The sequence below is a fragment of the Camelus dromedarius genome, chromosome 16, assembly GCF_036321535.1.
Source record: "Camelus dromedarius isolate mCamDro1 chromosome 16, mCamDro1.pat, whole genome shotgun sequence".
Classification (NCBI taxonomy): domain Eukaryota; kingdom Metazoa; phylum Chordata; class Mammalia; order Artiodactyla; family Camelidae; genus Camelus; species Camelus dromedarius.
In genome coordinates, this window is record NC_087451.1 from 16296951 (window position 1) to 16315596 (window position 18646).

At 56.1% G+C, this 18646-nt stretch overlaps 2 protein-coding genes across 5 annotated transcripts in view; both read left to right on the forward strand.

Annotated features, from left to right (window-relative positions):
- Positions 1–7659, forward strand: part of SPNS3 (SPNS lysolipid transporter 3, sphingosine-1-phosphate (putative)) — a 43344-nt gene extending 35685 nt beyond the window's left edge. For both annotated transcript variants that reach the window (XM_031469502.2, XM_031469503.2), the window contains 3 exons: positions 5511–5609; positions 5741–5912; positions 6862–7659. In XM_031469502.2, the coding sequence (XP_031325362.2) occupies positions 5511–5609; positions 5741–5912; positions 6862–6950 (360 nt within the window). In that variant the 3' untranslated portion in view covers positions 6951–7659. The remainder of the gene's footprint in view (positions 1–5510; positions 5610–5740; positions 5913–6861) is intronic.
- Positions 7660–15557: 7898 nt separating this feature from the next.
- The window catches only part of SPNS2 (SPNS lysolipid transporter 2, sphingosine-1-phosphate), a 34627-nt gene continuing 31538 nt past the window's right edge, over positions 15558–18646 (forward strand). For 2 of the 3 annotated variants that reach the window (XM_064495052.1, XM_064495053.1), the window contains exon 1: positions 15606–16078. In XM_064495052.1, coding sequence (XP_064351122.1) covers positions 15709–16078 — 370 coding nt within the window. In that variant the 5' untranslated portion in view covers positions 15606–15708. Of the gene's footprint in view, positions 16079–18646 lie in introns of all 3 variants that reach the window. The other variant, XM_010987919.3, reaches the window with a different exon arrangement.

Here is an 18646-nt window from a genome sequence, read left to right on the forward strand (position 1 = left end):
AGTCTCAGAGAGGGCAGGTGCCTGGACCAAGCTCACACAGCATGCAAAGGCACTGAGCCAGGACTGGGGCCCAGGCTTTTTGTCTCTAGGGTTCCCTCCCTCCCTCTTTCTTGACCATACTCCTTCTCAGTAAGCAGCCTCCGCTTTCGGTGTGCGGACAGGGATGCCAGACTTCAAGGCCACTGAGCCCAGGTGGGTCCAGGCCACCCCAGCTCCCATATCAGGGGCTGCAAGGCAAGGGGCCGGCTCAGGCTACAGCGAGGCTGGCTGCTGTCCTGATCACACGACTGCTGGGTTCAGAGTCTAGCACCACCCTTCTTGAGCCACATACTCTCTGCCCAGCCTCCCTGCCTCCTTCTAGGAGACATGCAGGGGAAGTTTTTGAACACTGAAGGGCTATGCCCTTGTGGATTACGCAGGGTCCCAGACCGAGGGGGACCCCAAGAGCCCTCCTCCTGCCTCCTGGCAGCCTGGCATGGTCTAATGCTGGGCGTGAGGGAACCAGAGCAGCTTGGCAGTCGGCTGAGAGCTGTCTAGTGAAGGGGCATGAACCTGGATTCAGGAAACAGGCCTGGGTTTCTGCTCTGCTTCTGCCACTTACTGTGTGTGGCCTAGGCGAGTCACTTTGTGTCTCCAAGCCTCAGTTTCTGTGTGTGGAAAATGGAGATGAAAACACCTCATGGATTTTTGTGTGGGTGAAATGAGAAGAACTGTGTGGAGCTTTTGCCTGTTGTCCAGCACCGAGAATGCTGGCTTGGGTTCTGATAGCAGGTCAGAGGTTTCTGCTCTCTCATCGTCCATCTCCCAAAGAAAGCCTGGCATCCTGAAATCTCGGTTTGAAAGGGCTGTGAGGAGGGGTAGTCATTTAACTAGTCAACAAGACCTGCTTGAATACTACTGTGGACCGGAGGCTCACTCTCTGTCTAGATGTTCTTCCCTGTCCCCACGGCCCAGGCTCAGCGAGTGTAGACAGGGCTGCCCTGTCTTTGACTCCTGGATGGGTGTATCAGCTGCAGGGCTGGTGGATCTTCTCTTTTCCTCCCTTCAGATGGGAGACTTGCTGCAGCCCAGACTCAGCCACAGACCTGCTGAATGGCCTTGGGCCTCAGTTTCCTTGCCTATAAAAAGGGGTAATCACAACCGGCCTGGCGGGGTGAGCGAGCTAGCCTGAGGGAAAGCCCTCGGTATATGGGATCGTGCCGGCAGACGTTGTCTTGAGTGGCGTCGCCCACTTGTAGGCACAGGGAGATGAACTACCCCCCCCAGCCTGTGCTCTGAAACCTGCCCCAGCTCCCTCTGCCTGTCCCCCACGCTCCTGCCCCCTGCTCCGCATGACAGCCCCCAGATATGTGAGGACTGCGCCCATGTCCCCCAGTGTCTATGTCTGCAAGAATGATTAACCTGGCAGAGCCAGGCTCTTTGCAGAGCTGTGTCTGGGCTGGGGGCAGGGGTCAGGGGAGAGGAGGGGCTGGGAGCCAGTCAGCCATAGTCTGAACCATCTGATTCTGCTGCGGAGCTGACTGGCGCTGCCCTGGGGGACGGGCTGGACGTGATCCAGCCCACCCGCTGTTCCCCACCCCCCTCCCCAGGCTCAGAGGCCTGCAGCCCCCATAGCTTAGCCAGGACCTGTCATCCCAGGAAAGCTTCTGCTCCCCTTCCCCCACCTGCCCACCTTCCCGAAGGCCCTCAGTGAAGGACGGCCTTGTGACACTTTGGTGGCCAGAGCTGGACCAGTCCCTGCAGTTCCTGGAGCCCAGTCCTCTGGCAGAGAGGGGAAGGCTTGGGGAGGGAGTGGTCTTGGGTCAAATGCTGGTGAGGGGCAGGCTGTGGGGACCCAGGCTGTGCAGTGGAGAGGCAGACAGATGCCAGCTCAGAGCAGGGTGAGGAAAGGTGGGAGGCGAGGAGACCCAGAGTGTAACTCCTGTAAGAAGCTGCACTGAGGAGGATGGCAGCTGGAGCTGGCAGGACATAGGTTCCACATAGGACATAGGTGTTCCTTTTCTAGAGGTGAGGCAGGAGCAGCCTCCAGGGGGCAGGAGGGGAGGTGGGTGGAGAGGGGCCAGCAGGGAGTGGGATGGGGGCTGGGGAGGAAGCAGGCAGGGGCAGGAAGTGTGTAGGGGACACTGGTGTGGCAGGAAGTGCAGGGAGGTCCCATCTGCTCACCTGCCCTTGCTCCTGAGGCACAGAAGGTGAGAGGGCAGCAGAGCCCAAGAACCAGGGTTCTAGAACAGCCCACTTGTTTCCACTCCCAGCTCTGCTGCTCTCTGGGTGGCTAAGTAGCAACCTCTCTGGCCTTGGTTTGCTTACGTGCGCAGTAGGTAGAAAGACAGGACCTACCAGTTACGCCCAGGCTGCCAGGGACCAGTGAGCTAGTGTCTGCGTCACAGGTGTTCCTGAGGGGTCACTGAGGACTCCCCGGGCCCCACGTCAGTCCTGCCTCAAGGACACTCCTCTCATTGCCCCCCTTCTCCACAAGGAGGAGAATCCAGATTCTCTGGGGGATGGGCCTCAGGGGCTCTCTGGTCCAGTGATTCTCAAGCTTCATGGGGCATAAGAACTGGGTTTGGGGGAGCTTGTTACAAGCTCAGCTTCCAGGCCCTCTGTCCTTGGAGTCTAATTCGGTTGGGTCTATGTTGGGTTCCAGGGGTCTGAATTTCTAATGAATGTCCCATGGGATCCTGATGGCGATGTTGCTCAGAAGGCACCTGGAGATCGCTGGTCTAGCATAGCCAGCCGCCCAGCCCGTGAACCCCTTGTAAAATTCTGACTAGCTCAGTCCCTCCCCTTGTTCACACACCCTCCAATGTGGAGCTGACTCCTTGCGCACTGGGAAGACCCTGCCTCCTGTTAGGTCAGTTAATAAAAAGGATCTGGCCCTGTCACAGCCAAGACCCACCTCAGACCACCCCTGGCAACCATCCCCTAGCCCGGGTGGGTGGTCGTCAGTCACTCTCCCGTTCTCTCTCCATCAGTGTCTCCATGCTTTCCCGCACTGCCTCCTGCCCCTAGGTGGCCGTCTGCTCTCTTGTCTGTCTCACCCTCCCAGGGGTGTCTGGGTGTGAGGCTTGAGTCGGGGATGGGAGGCAGGCTGCCAGGGAGTCTGCACCTGGTGGCTGCCACTCAGACTTTGTGCAGACCCTTGATCGGCGCTGGTTATGCCCCAGGCTATAAAGGGAATAGTTCTTCTAAGATGGGTGAGTCAAAAACAGAGGTGTTTTTGTCTCAGAATAGAGTGAGCCTGGCGTTTTGGGAACCCAAAACCTCTGAACTTCTAAAATTACCTGCTGGGCTCTCCAGCTGCTGGTGGGGGGCCCAATTTTGGCCCCTCGGCTGTATGGAGACCTGGGGACCCTGAACTGGCTTGGGGAGACAGGCCTCTCCCACCACCAGCAGCAGGGACTGGTCTGGCTCCAGCAGGTCTGAGTTCCTGGGAAGGGAGGAAGGGATGGCTCTCTGAGGATCCAAGCAGCCCTAGCCCCTGCATGGACTTTTCTGGATGCTTAGGGCCCATCTTCTAGGAGGCCCTGCCCTTCTGCCCAGAACCACCAGTGAGTAATCACATAATTATGGGGTGAGAAGGAAGCACTTGGGGAAGGTGCAAAGCTGTGGTCAGTTCCTTCTCAGGCTTGTTGGCAGGTCCCAGTGATGAGTGGGAGGCCCGGTTTCTCTCATCACCTGGACAGAGTGGCTCAGTGCCAGTGACTCCAGGACCAGCCGGTCACCCTCGGGAGTGCCCTGCCCACCCACAAGGCTCCTCTCTCCAGTCCTGCGGCTCCCAGTCCCTGGGCTCCTGCCTCCACTTTGGCTCACCCTGTCCCCTGCCAGGAGCGCTTTTCCCTCTTCTCGCTACCAATTTCCCACTTGTGAGGCTAGGGGTGAGTTTGTCCTCTTAGTTCCCCTTGCTGTTGTTCAAGCATTCTATAACAAATGCATAAATATTGCTGGAGAGGCTCCTCCTTGCTCCTAATGGCAGAGTAATCAACGGTCAGACCCTGGAGGAGAAGGCCTGGGATCAAATCTCAGCCCTGCTATTTCCTGGCTGGGTGACCCTGGGCCAGTTACTCACCCTTTCTGTGGAGGGTTTCCTTATCTGTAACATGTGGATTGTAATCTTATCTCCCTCATGGGTTGGTTGAGTGGATATAGAAAATATATATAGGAGATATATAAAATGCATACAGGAAGCATTTAATAAATGTCAGTAACTATCATTGTTATTATTCTCTGATGGGCTTGGATTATGGACAGCTAGTCCTTGGGGATAAGACTCTGGGGTGGAAAGCTCCCCTGTGGCTGCCCTTTTGGGACCACATGACCATGTGGCTTCTGCTTGAACCCCTCCTCCCCCCACACCCGTCCCTCGTTGCACCCCTGGGTTCTGGCAGAGTTTCTCCTGGGACCAGTGTCCCAGATGGTTCTACCTGACTTACTTAGTTGGCAGACTCTCAGCGAGTCCCCTCTGTGCCTGGCGCCTTGCTGTACTCCAGGGAGCCTGGGAGAAATTAGACAGGAGCTTTGCTGCCCAGACGCTGTAGGGGTGAGGGGAGGTGGACAAAGATGGAACCCTTCCAGCTGTGTGGAATGTGCATTCAGCTAGGAATGCACACAGGGGCTGTGGGAGCTCAGGGTAGGCACCTGAACTCTGGAAGGCTTCACGGAGGAGGTGAGCCCAAAGTCAGTCCTGAAGGGCAAATAGGGATGCTCCAGCTGGACCAGATAGGGGAAGGCTCGCCAGGCAGAAGGCACAGCATATTCAAATGCCCAGAAGCATTCTGCCTCCTGGACTCATAGGGCATTATTTCTGTCTGATGTCCACCTGAAGCCTCCAGGTACCAGATGGAGAATGATAATAAACAAAATCCTCCATGCAGGTGCTATTAGCCCCGTATGGGGATGAGGAGGCTGAGGCATAGGGAAGTGGAGTGGCTGGCCCAAAGTCACACAGCTAGCGAGTGGGGGACGTGGGATTAGAACCCAGACAACCTGACTCCGGAATTCATATTCTTAACCTTCCACCCCCTACCACGTAGGTCTTTCCAGCAAGGCTGCCTTTAGTCTCTGCCCAGAGGGGCTTGAACTTCCTGAGAGAGAGGCTGAGCCCCCGCACCACCCAACCCAGGTGCCCACACATGCAGACACCTAGCCGTGTACCTGTTTCACCCTACAGCCCACACTACCACCTCCTGGGCCTCTGAGCTGGGACGCCCCAGCCCCATCAGTGTTGTCACAGGCGGGCCTGGTCTCCCTGGTTCCAGGCAAACCCTCAGGAAGGGTGGCCTCCATCAGGGGCCTGGCAGCTCAATCCCAGGAGACTGGGGAACCTTCCTGAACCGAGGAGGGGCCTGATGTCCTGGTGGTGGTGCTTCAGGCATTGAAGTTGCTGACTCCCTTGCCAGCCTGTCATCCTGCCAGGCAGGCCTGTGGCAGGTGGGGAACAGGAGTGGGTGTGAGGGGGCACCTGCTCTCTGCCCTCACTTGCAGAGCTCCCCTGGTTCTCCTGTGTTTTGCAGTCTGTGGTGGTGCCCAGGTGCCGGGGGACAGCAGAGGCGCTTCAGATCACAGTGGGCCACATCCTGGGAGATGCCGGCAGCCCCTACCTCACTGGACTTGTAAGATTGGGTGACTCCAGGCAGGCCTAAATGGGTAGGGAATGGGGAGGGCCTAGAGGAGGAACTGGCCTGGAGGAAGGCCTGGAGGCTGGCCTGGTTGGCCTGGCAGACCCATTTTCTCTTCTCTGCAGATTTCCAGCGCCCTGCGGGCCGGGCGCCCCGATTCCTACCTGCAACGCTTCCTCAGCCTCCAGCAGAGCTTCCTGTGCTGTGCCTTCGTCATCACCCTGGGTGGCGGCTGCTTCCTGCTGACTGCGCTGTACCTGGAGAGAGACCAGGCCCGGGCCCAGCAGCCTGGCCCAGGTACCCCTGCCCCTTGCACCCATACCAGGCTCAGGGCTGACCCCAGAGGAGCAAGGAGCACCAGCCACCCCCTGAGCCCCCGGCGAGTTGATTCATTTGTTCCTTCATTTATTTATTCATTCAAAAATAGTTATCACTCCCCTGCTATGTGCCAGGCAAGGTTGCAGATGCTGGGGAGTGAAGGCCAAGTCTAAGCCCTCATGAAAATGAAATAAACAAGAAACAAACAGAAGAAGCAAAAGATAGAGGATGTTGGAGGTGATATGTGCTATGGAGAGATGTTAAGCAGGAAAGTGGGGAGAGAGGAACAGGTCGGGGCAGGTTTGCAATTTTTGAAAGGGTGGTCAGAGAGGTCCTTGCTGCACAGGTGACCTTAGAGCAAAGATTTGGAGGAGATAAGGGAGTGAGTCATGCAGCTATTTGGGGGCAAGTGCTCCTGGCAGAGGGAACAACCAGTGCAAAGGCCCTGAGGTAGGAATGTACCTGATGTGTTTGAGGGCAAGGAGGCCAGTGTGAATGCAGCAGGAGCAAGGGGCCAGTGGTAACGACGAAGGTGGTAGTAATGGGGCCAGAGCATGGGGAGTTTGGGAGCCTATGTAGGGACTGAGGCCTTACCTCTGAGTGAGATGGGAGCTTCTATGGAGTTTCCAGTGGACAAGCCCCAGGGTGTCTGATTTACATCATAAAAGCACCACTTTGGCTGCTGTGTTGAGAACAGACTGTAGGGGGTCAGGGTTGAAGCAAAGAGGCTATAGGAGGCTGGCAGCCATCAGGGGAGAGCAGCGGGGCTGGGACCATGGTGATGACATTGAAGGCAGAGACAAGGAGTCAGATCTGGAATTTATTTTGAAAATGGAAGCTAGGGTATTTCGTGAAAGTCTGTGCCCAGGCCTGGTCCCAAAACACCTTCTGCCTCCTTTGGGGCTGGCTGAGCTCCTTCCTCCCACAGGGACCCCGGACAATAAGGACATGGATGGCAAGGCCGCGGAGAGCCAACGCCTACTTCCTGGCACGAGTGCCTCCACAAAGGACCACTGAGGCCCCTGCCCTGCAGTGAGGAGGCCCCACCCACCTGGCCTGGATCCCTCCGGGTGGCCTCCACTGCCTCAGTGCCTCTGCCCACCTTTGGCTGTGGTTCTGGGACTCTGGCCGAGCTGCACCTGCCACTTCTTTGCTCCCGGCTAGATAGCTGGCAGCGCCTGCGGCTGGGCTGGGAATTGAGCTGTCACCACCCTCCGTGGGAGGCCCAAGCCTGTGCCTACACCCAGCACGAGGCCGCTCCAGCCTGGGGTCCTCAGCCTGGCTGCCTGTGGGCCCCGATTAAAGTATGGCCAATACAAAGCCCATGGATATAGGCCTGTAGACAGTCCTGTTATTTATAGCCTCAAGGTGCCTCTGCTGGGATTGGAAGCAAGAGAGGCGGAGGTGGGCAGTCTGGGCCAAGGATGCAGGGCTGCTGCTCTGGAAACCAAGGGGGCTCCTCAGCGTGAGTGTCTAGGTGTCCTCACCCTGGACCGCCTGCTCTGACCCAGCTTCCCCACTCTGAGGGGTCAGGAGGGCACAGGACACCGCTCTGTGTGAGTTCACCCTCTGAGCAAAAGATGGGGCTGAATCAGCAGTCTTGAGGGTGGGTTTCTCCTCCGGCTGGTGTGGGGGTGTGGCTGCAAGATGTAGGGAACCGCTCTGAGAAGTGCCCAAGCCTGCACAGACCCCGCTGCCCCAGAGCCACACCAAGGGACTCGCATGGCCGTGTACCTGTGTGCTCTGCACCCTGGCCCCCACCCCAACCCCATGCTCTGATCCCAACCCAGCCCATGGGGAAAGCTGGCTCTGTGGAACTCACATTTGGCCACTGGGTTCAGAGCAGCTGCACACAGTGGACCCTGCAGGAAACCAACAGCTTCCAGGCGGGCAGCAGTGGGGAGGCATGTTCTTTCTGCCATGAGCATGAGTGCCTCTCCCCCTCCCCCGGTGCCCTGCAGGGCAATCACTGCTCGCTCGCTGATCGCCACCTTTGCTGTGCCAGGCTGGGCTTGCCTCCCAGCAGCTGTGGGCAGAGCAGTGATTTAGACTCACGCTCACCTCCTGACCCTTGCTTGCTCCATCCCTGCCCCTTATCATTGGATGGGACAAGCTCCAGGAGCTGGACTCTTGAGCTCAGCCCACACCTCCCCCACAACCCAAGTCTCAGCCCTCCCTCAGGAGCAGCCATCACCGGTCTGACCAGCCCCTCAACCCACGATCTGACACTTGGAGCTCATGAAACAGACTGCCTCTGAAGTTACAAGAAAAAGGATTCCTGGGGGTATTTGGTAAGGGTTCTATAGCCAATTATAATGTGGGCACGGGGTGAGAGGGGGGCGTTCCCTCACCACCAAGCAGTTCTCTGACACCATCTGGGTGTCCTACAGTTCAACTCAATTCTGACACTGTCTACCCAGAGAGAGCATCAGATTCCTCGGGTTAAGGGTTCAGTCCTACAAGACTGCCCCTGCCACCCCCGCCCTATGCTTCAGATGCCAATCACAAGTCCAGGTTGTAACCTCAGAGGTTCCCACGCCCCACTCCTTGGGTTCCATTAATTTGCAAGAGCGGTTCACAGAATTCAGGAAACCCATTTACTCACTAGATGACCGGTTTATTATAAAGGCTGTAACTCAGGAACAGCCAGATGGAAGAGATGCATGGGACAGGGTCTAGGGAAAGGGCGTGGAGCCTTCATGCCCTCTCTGCATGCACCACTCTCCCCAGATGTTCATGTGTTCACCAACCCGGAAGCTCTCCCAACCCAGTCCTTCTGGATTTTATGGAGGCTTCATTACTTAGGCATGGTTGATTAAACCATGGGCCACTGGCGACTGATCTCAACTTCCAGCCCCTCTCCCCTCCCCTAGGTGGTTGGTGGGGGTTTAGTACTGAAAGTTCCAACCCTCTCATCACGTGGCTGGCTCTCTGGCAACCAGCCCCGTCCTTAGGTGAATTCCAAAAGTCACCTCATTAACAAACAAAAGGCACTGTGCAGGCCTCATCACCTAGGAAATTCCAAGGATTTTAGGAGCTCTGTGTCAGAAACAGGACAAAGACCAAATATATATTTCTTATTATAAATCATGGTATTACACTTGGTTTCTCCTAAGAAGGAGGCAGCCAGTCTGTGCAGGAGCCAGGATGTCATGGTCCCCCATGGCATTCACTGGCTGTGTACCTGGGCCACTTCCTGTCCGCTCCTAGCTGTGGACGCCCCAGTTATATTTTTAAGAGGTGTGTTGAATGTGGGTTTTTGAACCTACGCCTCATGTGATTTCTCACAGGCTGGGTCTAGTTCCACAGAAGCTCAGCAATAAGGTCTGAATCTTCCTCCGTACAGTCCTGGGGAGGACCTCTGTGAAGCTTACCCCCCAGGAAATAGGCAAGGGCTTCTCAACACCAGCCACCCTGCCTCCTCCATCCTGGAGTCCAGTGGCTGGGGAGAAAGATCAGAAACCTCACTGATGCCAGTTCTAGAAACATATATTGGTATCAGTGGGTTCCTGTTTTGGTGCTGGGCAGTAAATCTGACTCCAACCCTGTCCTGGACCTCACAGCCCCAGAAAAAATAGGGAGACACTCTGCAAGGCCAAGGGAGGCACATCTGTGGGCAGAAGGGGGGCCTACATCCCTCAGAAGCTTTGAGGAGGTGGCCTAAGAGCTGGTAAATAGCCAGAGAAGGTGTGGGGAAGGGAATTCCTGGTGGAGGGATCGGTCAAAGGTGCAGGGGGCTGAGACAGAAGATACTGGTGATGAATCATGGAGGGGTGTGGTTGGTCGCAGAGGAAGGGGTTATGTGTTTCGGGGGAGGGAGAGGAGGCAGGAGAGACTGCCTGGGACTGGAGGGCTTCAGATGGGGCCGAATCCTGTAATCAGGGTAGTTCCATCTGACTCAAGCGCACTCTGAGGTTTGGGTTGCCAGGCAGGGCAGGGTGGTGCTTTCTGAGACTGAGCTAGACAGAAAGCCCTGCCGGGAGTTTATAGGAGGTTTGGAGGCAGGGCGGGAGCTCTGAGACTGGTGGACTCTGGGAGGGAGAGCCCAGTATCTATTCTGCAACCAACCCAAGCCCCAGCTATACTCAGCTCCCCACCCTCTTCCTGTCTGGGGCTGGTCCCTCAGACCTCACCAGGCTGAGGCCACAGGTGTAGGTCTATGAGAGCCTGGCCATTCAGGCTAGGCAGGAGGAGTGGTCAGTAGAACACAAACTTTTCTGGCCAAAAGGTCACTTGCTGAGTGGTCCCAGTCCCTGGTACGCTAGACTCACTTGTTGGGAATGTTGATAGGGGAACATGCTGTTGAGCAGGACGAGGCCCTCAAACCTGACCTGCTCACTTCCTGTGTTAATTGCTCTTCCTGGACACATGCTGCATTCCAGCTCCCAGGTGTCATCCCAGTATGCAGGTGTGCCTGTCAGTGTGTGTGTGCCTGGGCATCTCATTTGAGGATGTGTTTCTAGGGTACTGGTGATAACACTCTTCTTCCACCCTAACCTCAGGCTTGGAGGGTTGAACACATGCATCAGGGGGATCACCCCCCAATCCTGGCTTGTCCCCCTGCAACACCAGACATCAGTCTGTCTGTTTCCTTCCCTTAAGTGCCTTCTTTCCTCCATGCCTGGGTGGGCCTGTGAGCTTGTTTGGTTCAAGGCAGCTGCAGGAGGCACCAGAGGTTTTTGGAGCCAAGCTTTATCCAACACAGGGAGGTGAATGACTCCATGTGCTCCTTCTGTGAGACCACATTGGTTAAGGTTGTAGGGTTGTGTGCAGTGGGAGCTGACTGATGTCTTAAGAAAGAGATTTGTTGAAGCAAACCAGGAACTCACAAAATCTATGGGAAGATGGGAGATTCGGGAGCCAGGGCTCCTGGGTCATCTTACTGGGGGGCCCTCGCCAGAGCTCCAGACAATTTTTCCCTAACCTTTTCCCACTCTACTCAAGATTTAAAGCCCTGGATGAGAGAGCCCAGTTGGATCCTATGCCCATGCCTTGATTTATAGCTCCATTAAGACCAGGAAACTAGGGTGCAATTATGAAGGGGAATGGACACTGAGCATCAAAATAAAACAGCAATGAAAGAAAAAAAAGACCAAGAAACACACAAAACCAAAGACAGTGTCCATTACAATGATATTGGGCAGGCCACTCAGATGCAGCCTCTCCATGGGACAGGGAAGAGGCCAGACTCAATGTCCTTTAAGGGAGTCTTCATTTCTGATAGTCTGAGTCCAGGTTCTATAATTCAGAAAGCATTAAAAATGTTCAAATGACAGAACAGGAACTTCTGTATTTGTGGGGACTCAGAGCCATCTGTTCAGAGCTGGAGAGGGAGGCAGAGACAAAGCGTTCTGAGCAGAGCTTATGAGGCAGGCCCAGGCTGGGGAATGGAGGGGCTCCGACAAGTCCCTGGCTTGGCAACAGCAGGAGCAGAACGAAGATGCTCTCTCCCACCTGTGGGTGGTGACCTGTGGAGAAGGTACTCAAATGGCACAGGGAAGCTAGTAGAGGGTGGAGCCAATCAGGGAGAGGATGCCTTTTCCAGAGAGGCTAGGAGAGGAATTTGGCTGGCTTCTGAGTCATGCAGAGCAGCAGATACATGATGCAAATCAGCACATATTTCCTGAGCACCTGCTAAGTGTCATTTACTCATTCAATCAACAAACATTCTCTGAGCACCTCCTCTGTCCTGGACTTGGGGATGAATCAGACAGGGTATAGGCCCTCCAGGCTCAGGGTCTGTTGTGGGGCTGGTGGCGGGGAGGGGAGTGGTGGGCTTATGTACAAGTGTAATTAGCACAGTGAGTTTGGTGTGATGGAGGGATACCCAGGTTAGTTAAGGAGCCCAGAGGAGGAAATGGCAGTTGTTCAGGTGGGTCAGGGAGGGCTTCCTGAAGGAAGTCATGTCTGTGCTGGGTCTCTGAAGGATAAGTGGGAGGAGTGCGCTAAGTAGACAGCATAGACAGTGCAGGACTGAAAAGCCAGGGGAGGGGGATGCCCAGGTGACGCTCTCCGTGGTCCTGAATCATCATTGTGTTAATAGGACAAGGGCTTTTGTGTCAAGGGGAGAGGGGGGACTATAGATAAACACCCCCAATTCCAGCCACTCCTCTAGGCTCCAGGAAGTATAGTAACTGTGAGTGAGTTCAGGAAGCTTCATTTTCAGTGTGGTAGAGTGTAATTTTGAGAGACAGGCAGTGGGATCTGAGGCTGGAGATTGGCATGGGTCATGAAGGGTTATAAAGGGTCATGGAGATCATGTTAAGCAATTTAGATATTTTTAATCCTATAGGCAGTGGGGAGCCATGGAAAGGTTGTGTGCAAGGTGGTGATGGGGTCACATGTGTGACTTAGAAAAATTACTGGCAAGTAATATGGAGAAAAAACCAGAGGGGTATGTTGGGGTAGGTGGTGTTGAGTTTTAAAAGGGTTGAAGTGAGACATGGAGAAATTTGAGCTAAGTCTGTGAGCAATGGGGAGATATTAAAGAGAAAAAATGGACAGGCCATAGAAGTAGGGAAGGAATCCCAAATGGCTCCCAGGTTTCCATTTGGGGACAATGTGGATGCTGCTGCTATTTGTCAAGAGGTAATGGATACCGGGTGGGAGCAGGTTGAGGGGAAAGAGGATGAGTTCAGTCTTGGGTGTGCTGAGTTTAAGTGCTGGGGGATATCCAGGGGGAGTGTGTAGGAGACTGCATATGGACCCTTGAGATGAGGCAATATCTAGAGATGAAGGCTGGGTATCCTGGGCATGTGGATGATTGCTGAAAGCCCAAGCATGGGTGAGAGGCTGCCAAGAGAGTGTGCCATGTGAGAAGAGGGGAGACTGAGGCTGCGCCCTGGAGATGCTCCTGTGGTGGGGGGATGGGCAGAGGGGAGGTGGACTGAGCTCCCAGTTAGCAGCCATGGAGGAGCCAGTGTTTCCCAGAGTGTGTTCTGCAAAGCTGTAGTCCCCTTACAAGATGTTCAGTGGTCAAGTACACATGGGGAGACGGCAGCCTATACCTCTCTGTGGGAGATTCCCAATGTACAGTCTCAGGTTAAAGGCCTGGAAACGTTCCTCAGTAAGGAAACCTATTTATTTATGTTTATCCCACCATTTCCCGAGTATACTTGCCCTTGGAACACTGGCCACTAATGTCCTGTGCCCCACTGGTTTTGAAATTATGGTCTGGTCTTAATGAGTGAATATCAGGAGGCTCTTTAGCATTGTTGAGATCAGCCTCCATTCTGTTGGTGAGGAAGCTCTGGCCTGGAGAAGCAGCGTTGTGGAGCAGTAGGGGAGACACTGGATTAGGGGGCAGACATACCTGGGTTTAGTGCAAGCCCTGGCATTTACTAGGTATGTGACCTTAGGCAGATTACTTCTCTTCCCTGGGTCTCAGTTTCTTTATTGGTGAGATGGACATAAGAACCTACAAGTTCTATAGCTGATGGTCCCATGATGCTAGCTGAGGCTCTCAGGAGGCCACGGTGACTTGCCCAGGGCCACACAACTCAAAGGGGCTTATTGTCCTCCCTACCACTCTGCCCTTGGTGGCCCCTTATCCCACTCAAGGACCCACTCTAGAGAGTGCCTTTGAACTAAAATCCCAGAAAAACCCACAGAGTGGGAATGACTGACTTGTTTGGTGGCAGCTCAGAGGTCCCCCAAATTTAAAAGGCTCAAAACTCTGTCATCTTCCCCTGTTTTGGAGCCTAGCCAGTGGTGGAAAGGCAGTGCTGTGAAAAGGGAGTGTTTCCCTTTCTGGTCTAGGGCTAAAACTGCCTCCCTGGGCAGGGCTGTGGCTGAAAGGATGAGGAATTTGGGGAGTGGGAAGGGGACAGTTCCTTAGACTGTCTTGGGCTTAGTGCCATGGTTGTGCCTCCTTCACAGCTGGCTGCATCCCACAGCTGGGCCCTGTCCTCTAGCTGGCACCATCACACAGTTATGAAGGTCATCGCCAGAGCTCAGTCCCATCCCTATGGAGCTCCTAGGTCTGTTCTTGCCTGTTAATCACCTGTCATCCTGGGCCACCCAATGGAACTTCCCCCATCTAGCTTTTCAGGCCTGCACCCAGCAAGCTGCAAAGAGGCAGCAAGGCAACTTTCAGAATGAAATCTGTTTTCCTAACCCTCCCGTCACAGTCATTCATACCCAACACGACGAAGCATATTTTTAGTCACTTCACAGAATTTAAAATACACCTCGAAGGCGCCAAGAAACACCAGCTTGGGGATTAACTGTGCTCACAAGAGACAGTGGGGCGGGAGTGGGAGGGGAGTGCCTTGTGCTGCGTCACCCTTTGGCTATGCCGTGACTCACTGTGGCCGACACCTTCTCGAGATACACCTGCCGATGGACGTGGGATCTGGAGCAGCCTGAAGTGGGAACTGAGCTCCTAGCCCAGGCCAGTGTTATCACACCAACCTGGGTCAGGGCCAACCCTGACAGCAGCTAGCTGGGCCCTGGGACGTGTGTGAAACACGGAATAATTCTGGTTTCCTGGTGTCTAGTTCTAACATTCTGTCCTCAGCACTTTGTACGGTATCTTCATTTCAATCAAAGGCTCAAACAAATTAATTGGTGGTGGTGGGGTGGGGTTTCCTAGAACCACAGCATCTTTGAGATGGGTGAGAGTGGAGACTGAGTCCCTGAATACAGAAGCTACACAGCCACTCTCCTCAGGACACAGGGCTTCCCTCTTCCCCAACAGGGAGTGAGCATGCATTGACTTTTGGATCATCTGAATCGTATTCTCCTTGGTTCCCACACAGAGAGAAACTGAGACCCAGAGAGTGTTAGGGATCTTGTCCATGGTCATGCCACTGCACTATGACCCAACCTCCTATCTCCTGTTCAGGGCTATTGTCCCTTCCCCAGTGCACAGCTGGAAGTCTGATGCTTACAGTTGGTGTGCCCTCAGGAGAGAAGGCCCCTTTTTAATGCCCTGTTTCGGGTGGGTCCCAGTTGCAGCCCTGGCTCTCCCTGCCAGAGGGTGCCTCTCTGTGAGGCAGGGGTAGGTCCTTGGTGCGCACACAGGAATAGGCCCAGGGGAAGATTGGGGGCTGGATCTGTGTTTCCCTGGGGAGGTGGGCGACATAGCCTTCTGTGCCTGGTGGAGGCCTGAGTCCTGGACCAAGCCCCCACAGTCAAGCTACTTGATTCTTATGCAGCCCTCCCTGAACTAAATCATGGCGGATGAGTAGCTGCTGGAGCGGCCACGGGCTCTCCTACCGGCGCCCCTGACTTAACTGAGACCCTCTCTCCAGGATGTCCACATGCCCTGAGCTCGAGCCTTCAGCTTTCTCCCAGAGTCTCCGCCACGGTAGGGAATGGGGAGGGAGGGCACTGAGAGGGTGCTGGGGAGTCCGGCTCCCCGCATGCTACTCCCAGCTCCGTAGCTCCCCCAAACCCGTCCGGGCCCTTGCCACCCTCCGCGGCCACTCGGCTCCGGAGTGACTGCGCCCCCGTCGGGCGGGAGGGGCTCTGCGGCCTGGCTCCCCCCTGCCCCCCGGGGCAGCACGTGCGGGGCGGGGCTCTGGCCCGAGCCCGGGGCTGATTGGGCGCTACCTTGGTGGGCGGGGCCGGGCCGCAGCTGTCAGTGTCTCAGCGGCGACAGCGGCTTGTCTCGTTGAAACCGTGGCAGAGCCGCAGCCGGGCCGGAGCGCAGGAGCCGACGGGGCCCGGCCGGGATGGTGCAGCGGCGGCTCCGGGGCGCACGCACGCACTGAGTGGGCCCAAGCTGGGCTCCGCGTCCCCCGCGCCCCCCGCCGCCCCGATCCCGGCCGGCATGATGTGCCTGGAATGCGCCTCGGCGGCGGCGGGCGGCGCGGAGGAGGAGGAGGCGGACGCGGAGCGGCGGCGCCGGCGCCGGGGGGCGCAGCGAGGGGCTGGCGGTGGCGGTTGCTGTGGGGCGCGGGCAGCGAGCGCCGCTGGAGTCGCGGCTGCAGACGATGAAGTGCAAACGCTGTCGGGCAGCGTGAGGCGGGCCCCGTCCGGACCCCCCAGCACCCCCAGCACCCCAAGCAGTGCAGCCGCTGGCAAGGGCCCCGGCGCTCAGCAGCCCAAACCAGCCAGCTTGGGCCGCGGACGGGGAGCAGCCGCCGCCATCCTCAGCTTGGGCAACGTGCTCAACTACCTGGATAGGTACACCGTAGCAGGTGAGCGAGTGCCCCACCCAGCCCGAGAACCAGGACCCTCTACCTTGAGGTAGCCCGGGGAGCCTTTGGTCCGAGGCCCCCTATATCCAAGCCTTTCATGGGGCCCCTAAGGGTCCTCCGCTTGGGCACAACTGGGCAAGTGATGCCCCATGTTCCATGGGTTCAATTTAAGGACTGCCCCCTGCACCCCCAGACTAGGGGTTGGGAGAGTCCCCACCTCTGGAGTAGCCGGCGCATCCTCGCCAGCCCTTGACATCTCATCCGTTGTCCTCTTTTCCGAGTCTCCTTTGCGCCTTTCTGCGTTCTGGCCTCCGCGCCCTCTCCCGCCCAGCCTCAGGTTCCCGGGCCTCTCCTCCCCTTCCCCCAGCCTAGGCGGTCTGTCTGTCAGTAGCCGTCAGTTCCTTCCTTCCTCCGCCACCTCCACTCCCCTGCGTGCGTGCGGCGAGTGCGCGCGCCCCTTGCGGGTGTGCTCCCGGGGAGACCAAGTGTGTGCGCGCGGGCGGCGGTGATATGTGTGTGTGAGCGCATGGCTGACAAAGGCTTGGGGCTGCGGGGAGCCGAGCGAAGCGGAGGGAGGGGCGGGGCGGGTCCGCGGCGCCTGGGGACCCAGGATGCGGTTTGCAGCTGGCCCCTGCTAGAGGCCTGAAGACGCCTCTTCCTGCTCTATGTCGCTTGGGGCCTGGGGTAGGGCGCAGGCCACTAGAGATAGAGAGGGGCTGCCTCATCCTCTGTGAGCATCTCCTGGAACCAGCCTTGGGGAGGGGTTGGGGGTCGATAGAACAACTGAGTTCACTTCTCGTCCCACATTTTCTCCTCCTGTGCTTGGTGTGTGACCTTGGGCGGGTCTTAGCTTGTGTTTAGGTCTGTTTCCCCCCTCGTGAGGTGGTTGATCCCTGGTCCCTTTGGCGATGGAAGGGTGTTCTGGGATTCCAGTCTGCTAGCTCCCCTCCCCCAGTTCTCAGGGGTCTGTGAGTACAGAACTTTCCCTAAATTGAGCTGCCCCTCAGTGGGAATGGTGAAGCCTGGAGAGAAAAGGACTTTGGCCAAGCTAGCCCGTGGAGGCTCTCTGCCACAGGAGAGCAGTGATTGTATACCTGGCATGCTGGCCAGAACCTGCCTAACCACAGCTTAGTAAAATCTGAAACTGCAAGGAGGAAAAAAAAAAAAAGATAGCGGGTGGAATTTGGGACTGACTCTAAAGAAAACTTTGTGCTTATGGAGGGAGGAGATCCCTGGCATAAACCATACGCCACCTGGGTCCCCTTACCCAGGACTCAATCTCCCCCAAACCATACGCCACCTGGGTCCCCTTACCCAGGACTCAATCTCCCCCTCTGTTGAATGGGGTTTTGTGTCAAGTGGAAGGGAGAATTCTGATGCAAGAGTAGAGGCTTCCCCCTCCCCCAACTCCCACTTTCAAGACCCCTTTTCTCTCTATCTCTTCCTGTGGGGAGTTGGAAATGGGTACCAGTGGCACCAGTTTCTGGGTTGGGCTGTCCCCAAAGGGCTCTTGGGTCTGGTGAACAGGAATACCCAGCATCACCCAAGTGCACCAGGCTCTGTCATGCTTGGGCCATGCTGCCTGGGACCTGGGAGCTTAGGTGTCACCACATAGTGGAGAGAAGTCAGAGAACATCGGGGGCCTGTAGTTAGTTCAATATGGACTTCTGTACACAGGCTGGGGAACCAAGGCAACTGGCGACCCTTGTGCAAGGTAGTCCGGAGAGTGCACTGCAAAGTGGCGTGAGATCTCCGTGTTTTCCACCCTCTCAGCTGGGCAATGAATGGTCTGCTTCTGTAACAACTTGAAACATTTTTTTCAGCCTCCTGACCCTCCCCTCACCTTATTCTTAGGGAAACTGCTAGGGGCTGAGGTGGGAGGGTGGGATCAGGGAGGCCTAGTGCTTTTCTGCCTCCACCCCCACTTGGGTCCAAGAGTCAGAATGGGAGAACAACATAGCAAATTTTTGGTGAATTGGTAAGGGGGGTGGGGCAGTAGAGAGGAAGGCCCGGAAAGTTCTGTGCAAACACCATGCATCCTTCCCATTCCTGCTAGGGTGGGAGCTCGTGCACCACCCCGCCCCCAACTCACAGCATCACAGATTTCCTCTCCGGATAAGCCTGGCTCCCTCCCTCTCTCTTTATGGTAGACTCTCCTACCACCACCCCCTTGCTGCCAAGCTGTTTTCAGGAAGATTTACTATCTCTATGGCAACTACTATGGCTTGATGTGTCTTAGGGGTTTGGGGGACACAGCAGGGGAGTGGTCATCCCACCTGTTGCTGGCTGGCCAGCTGGGGCAGAGGAGGGCATGCAGACACTCCACTGCTCAGTCACCTTTGATATTTGCACCCCCCTGATCCCTGAGAACCTCACCATCTGGTCCTGGCACCCCATCAAAAAATGGGGTAAGTTCCTACTCTCTTCCTTTAAGCCTGTGCATTTCTGTCTTCGTGGTATAGACCAGCTCTGTCCAAAAGGAATATAATGCAAGCTATGGATGTAACTTAAAATTTTCTAGTAACCACGTTAAAAAAGTAAAAAGAAATAGGAGATATGAATGAATAA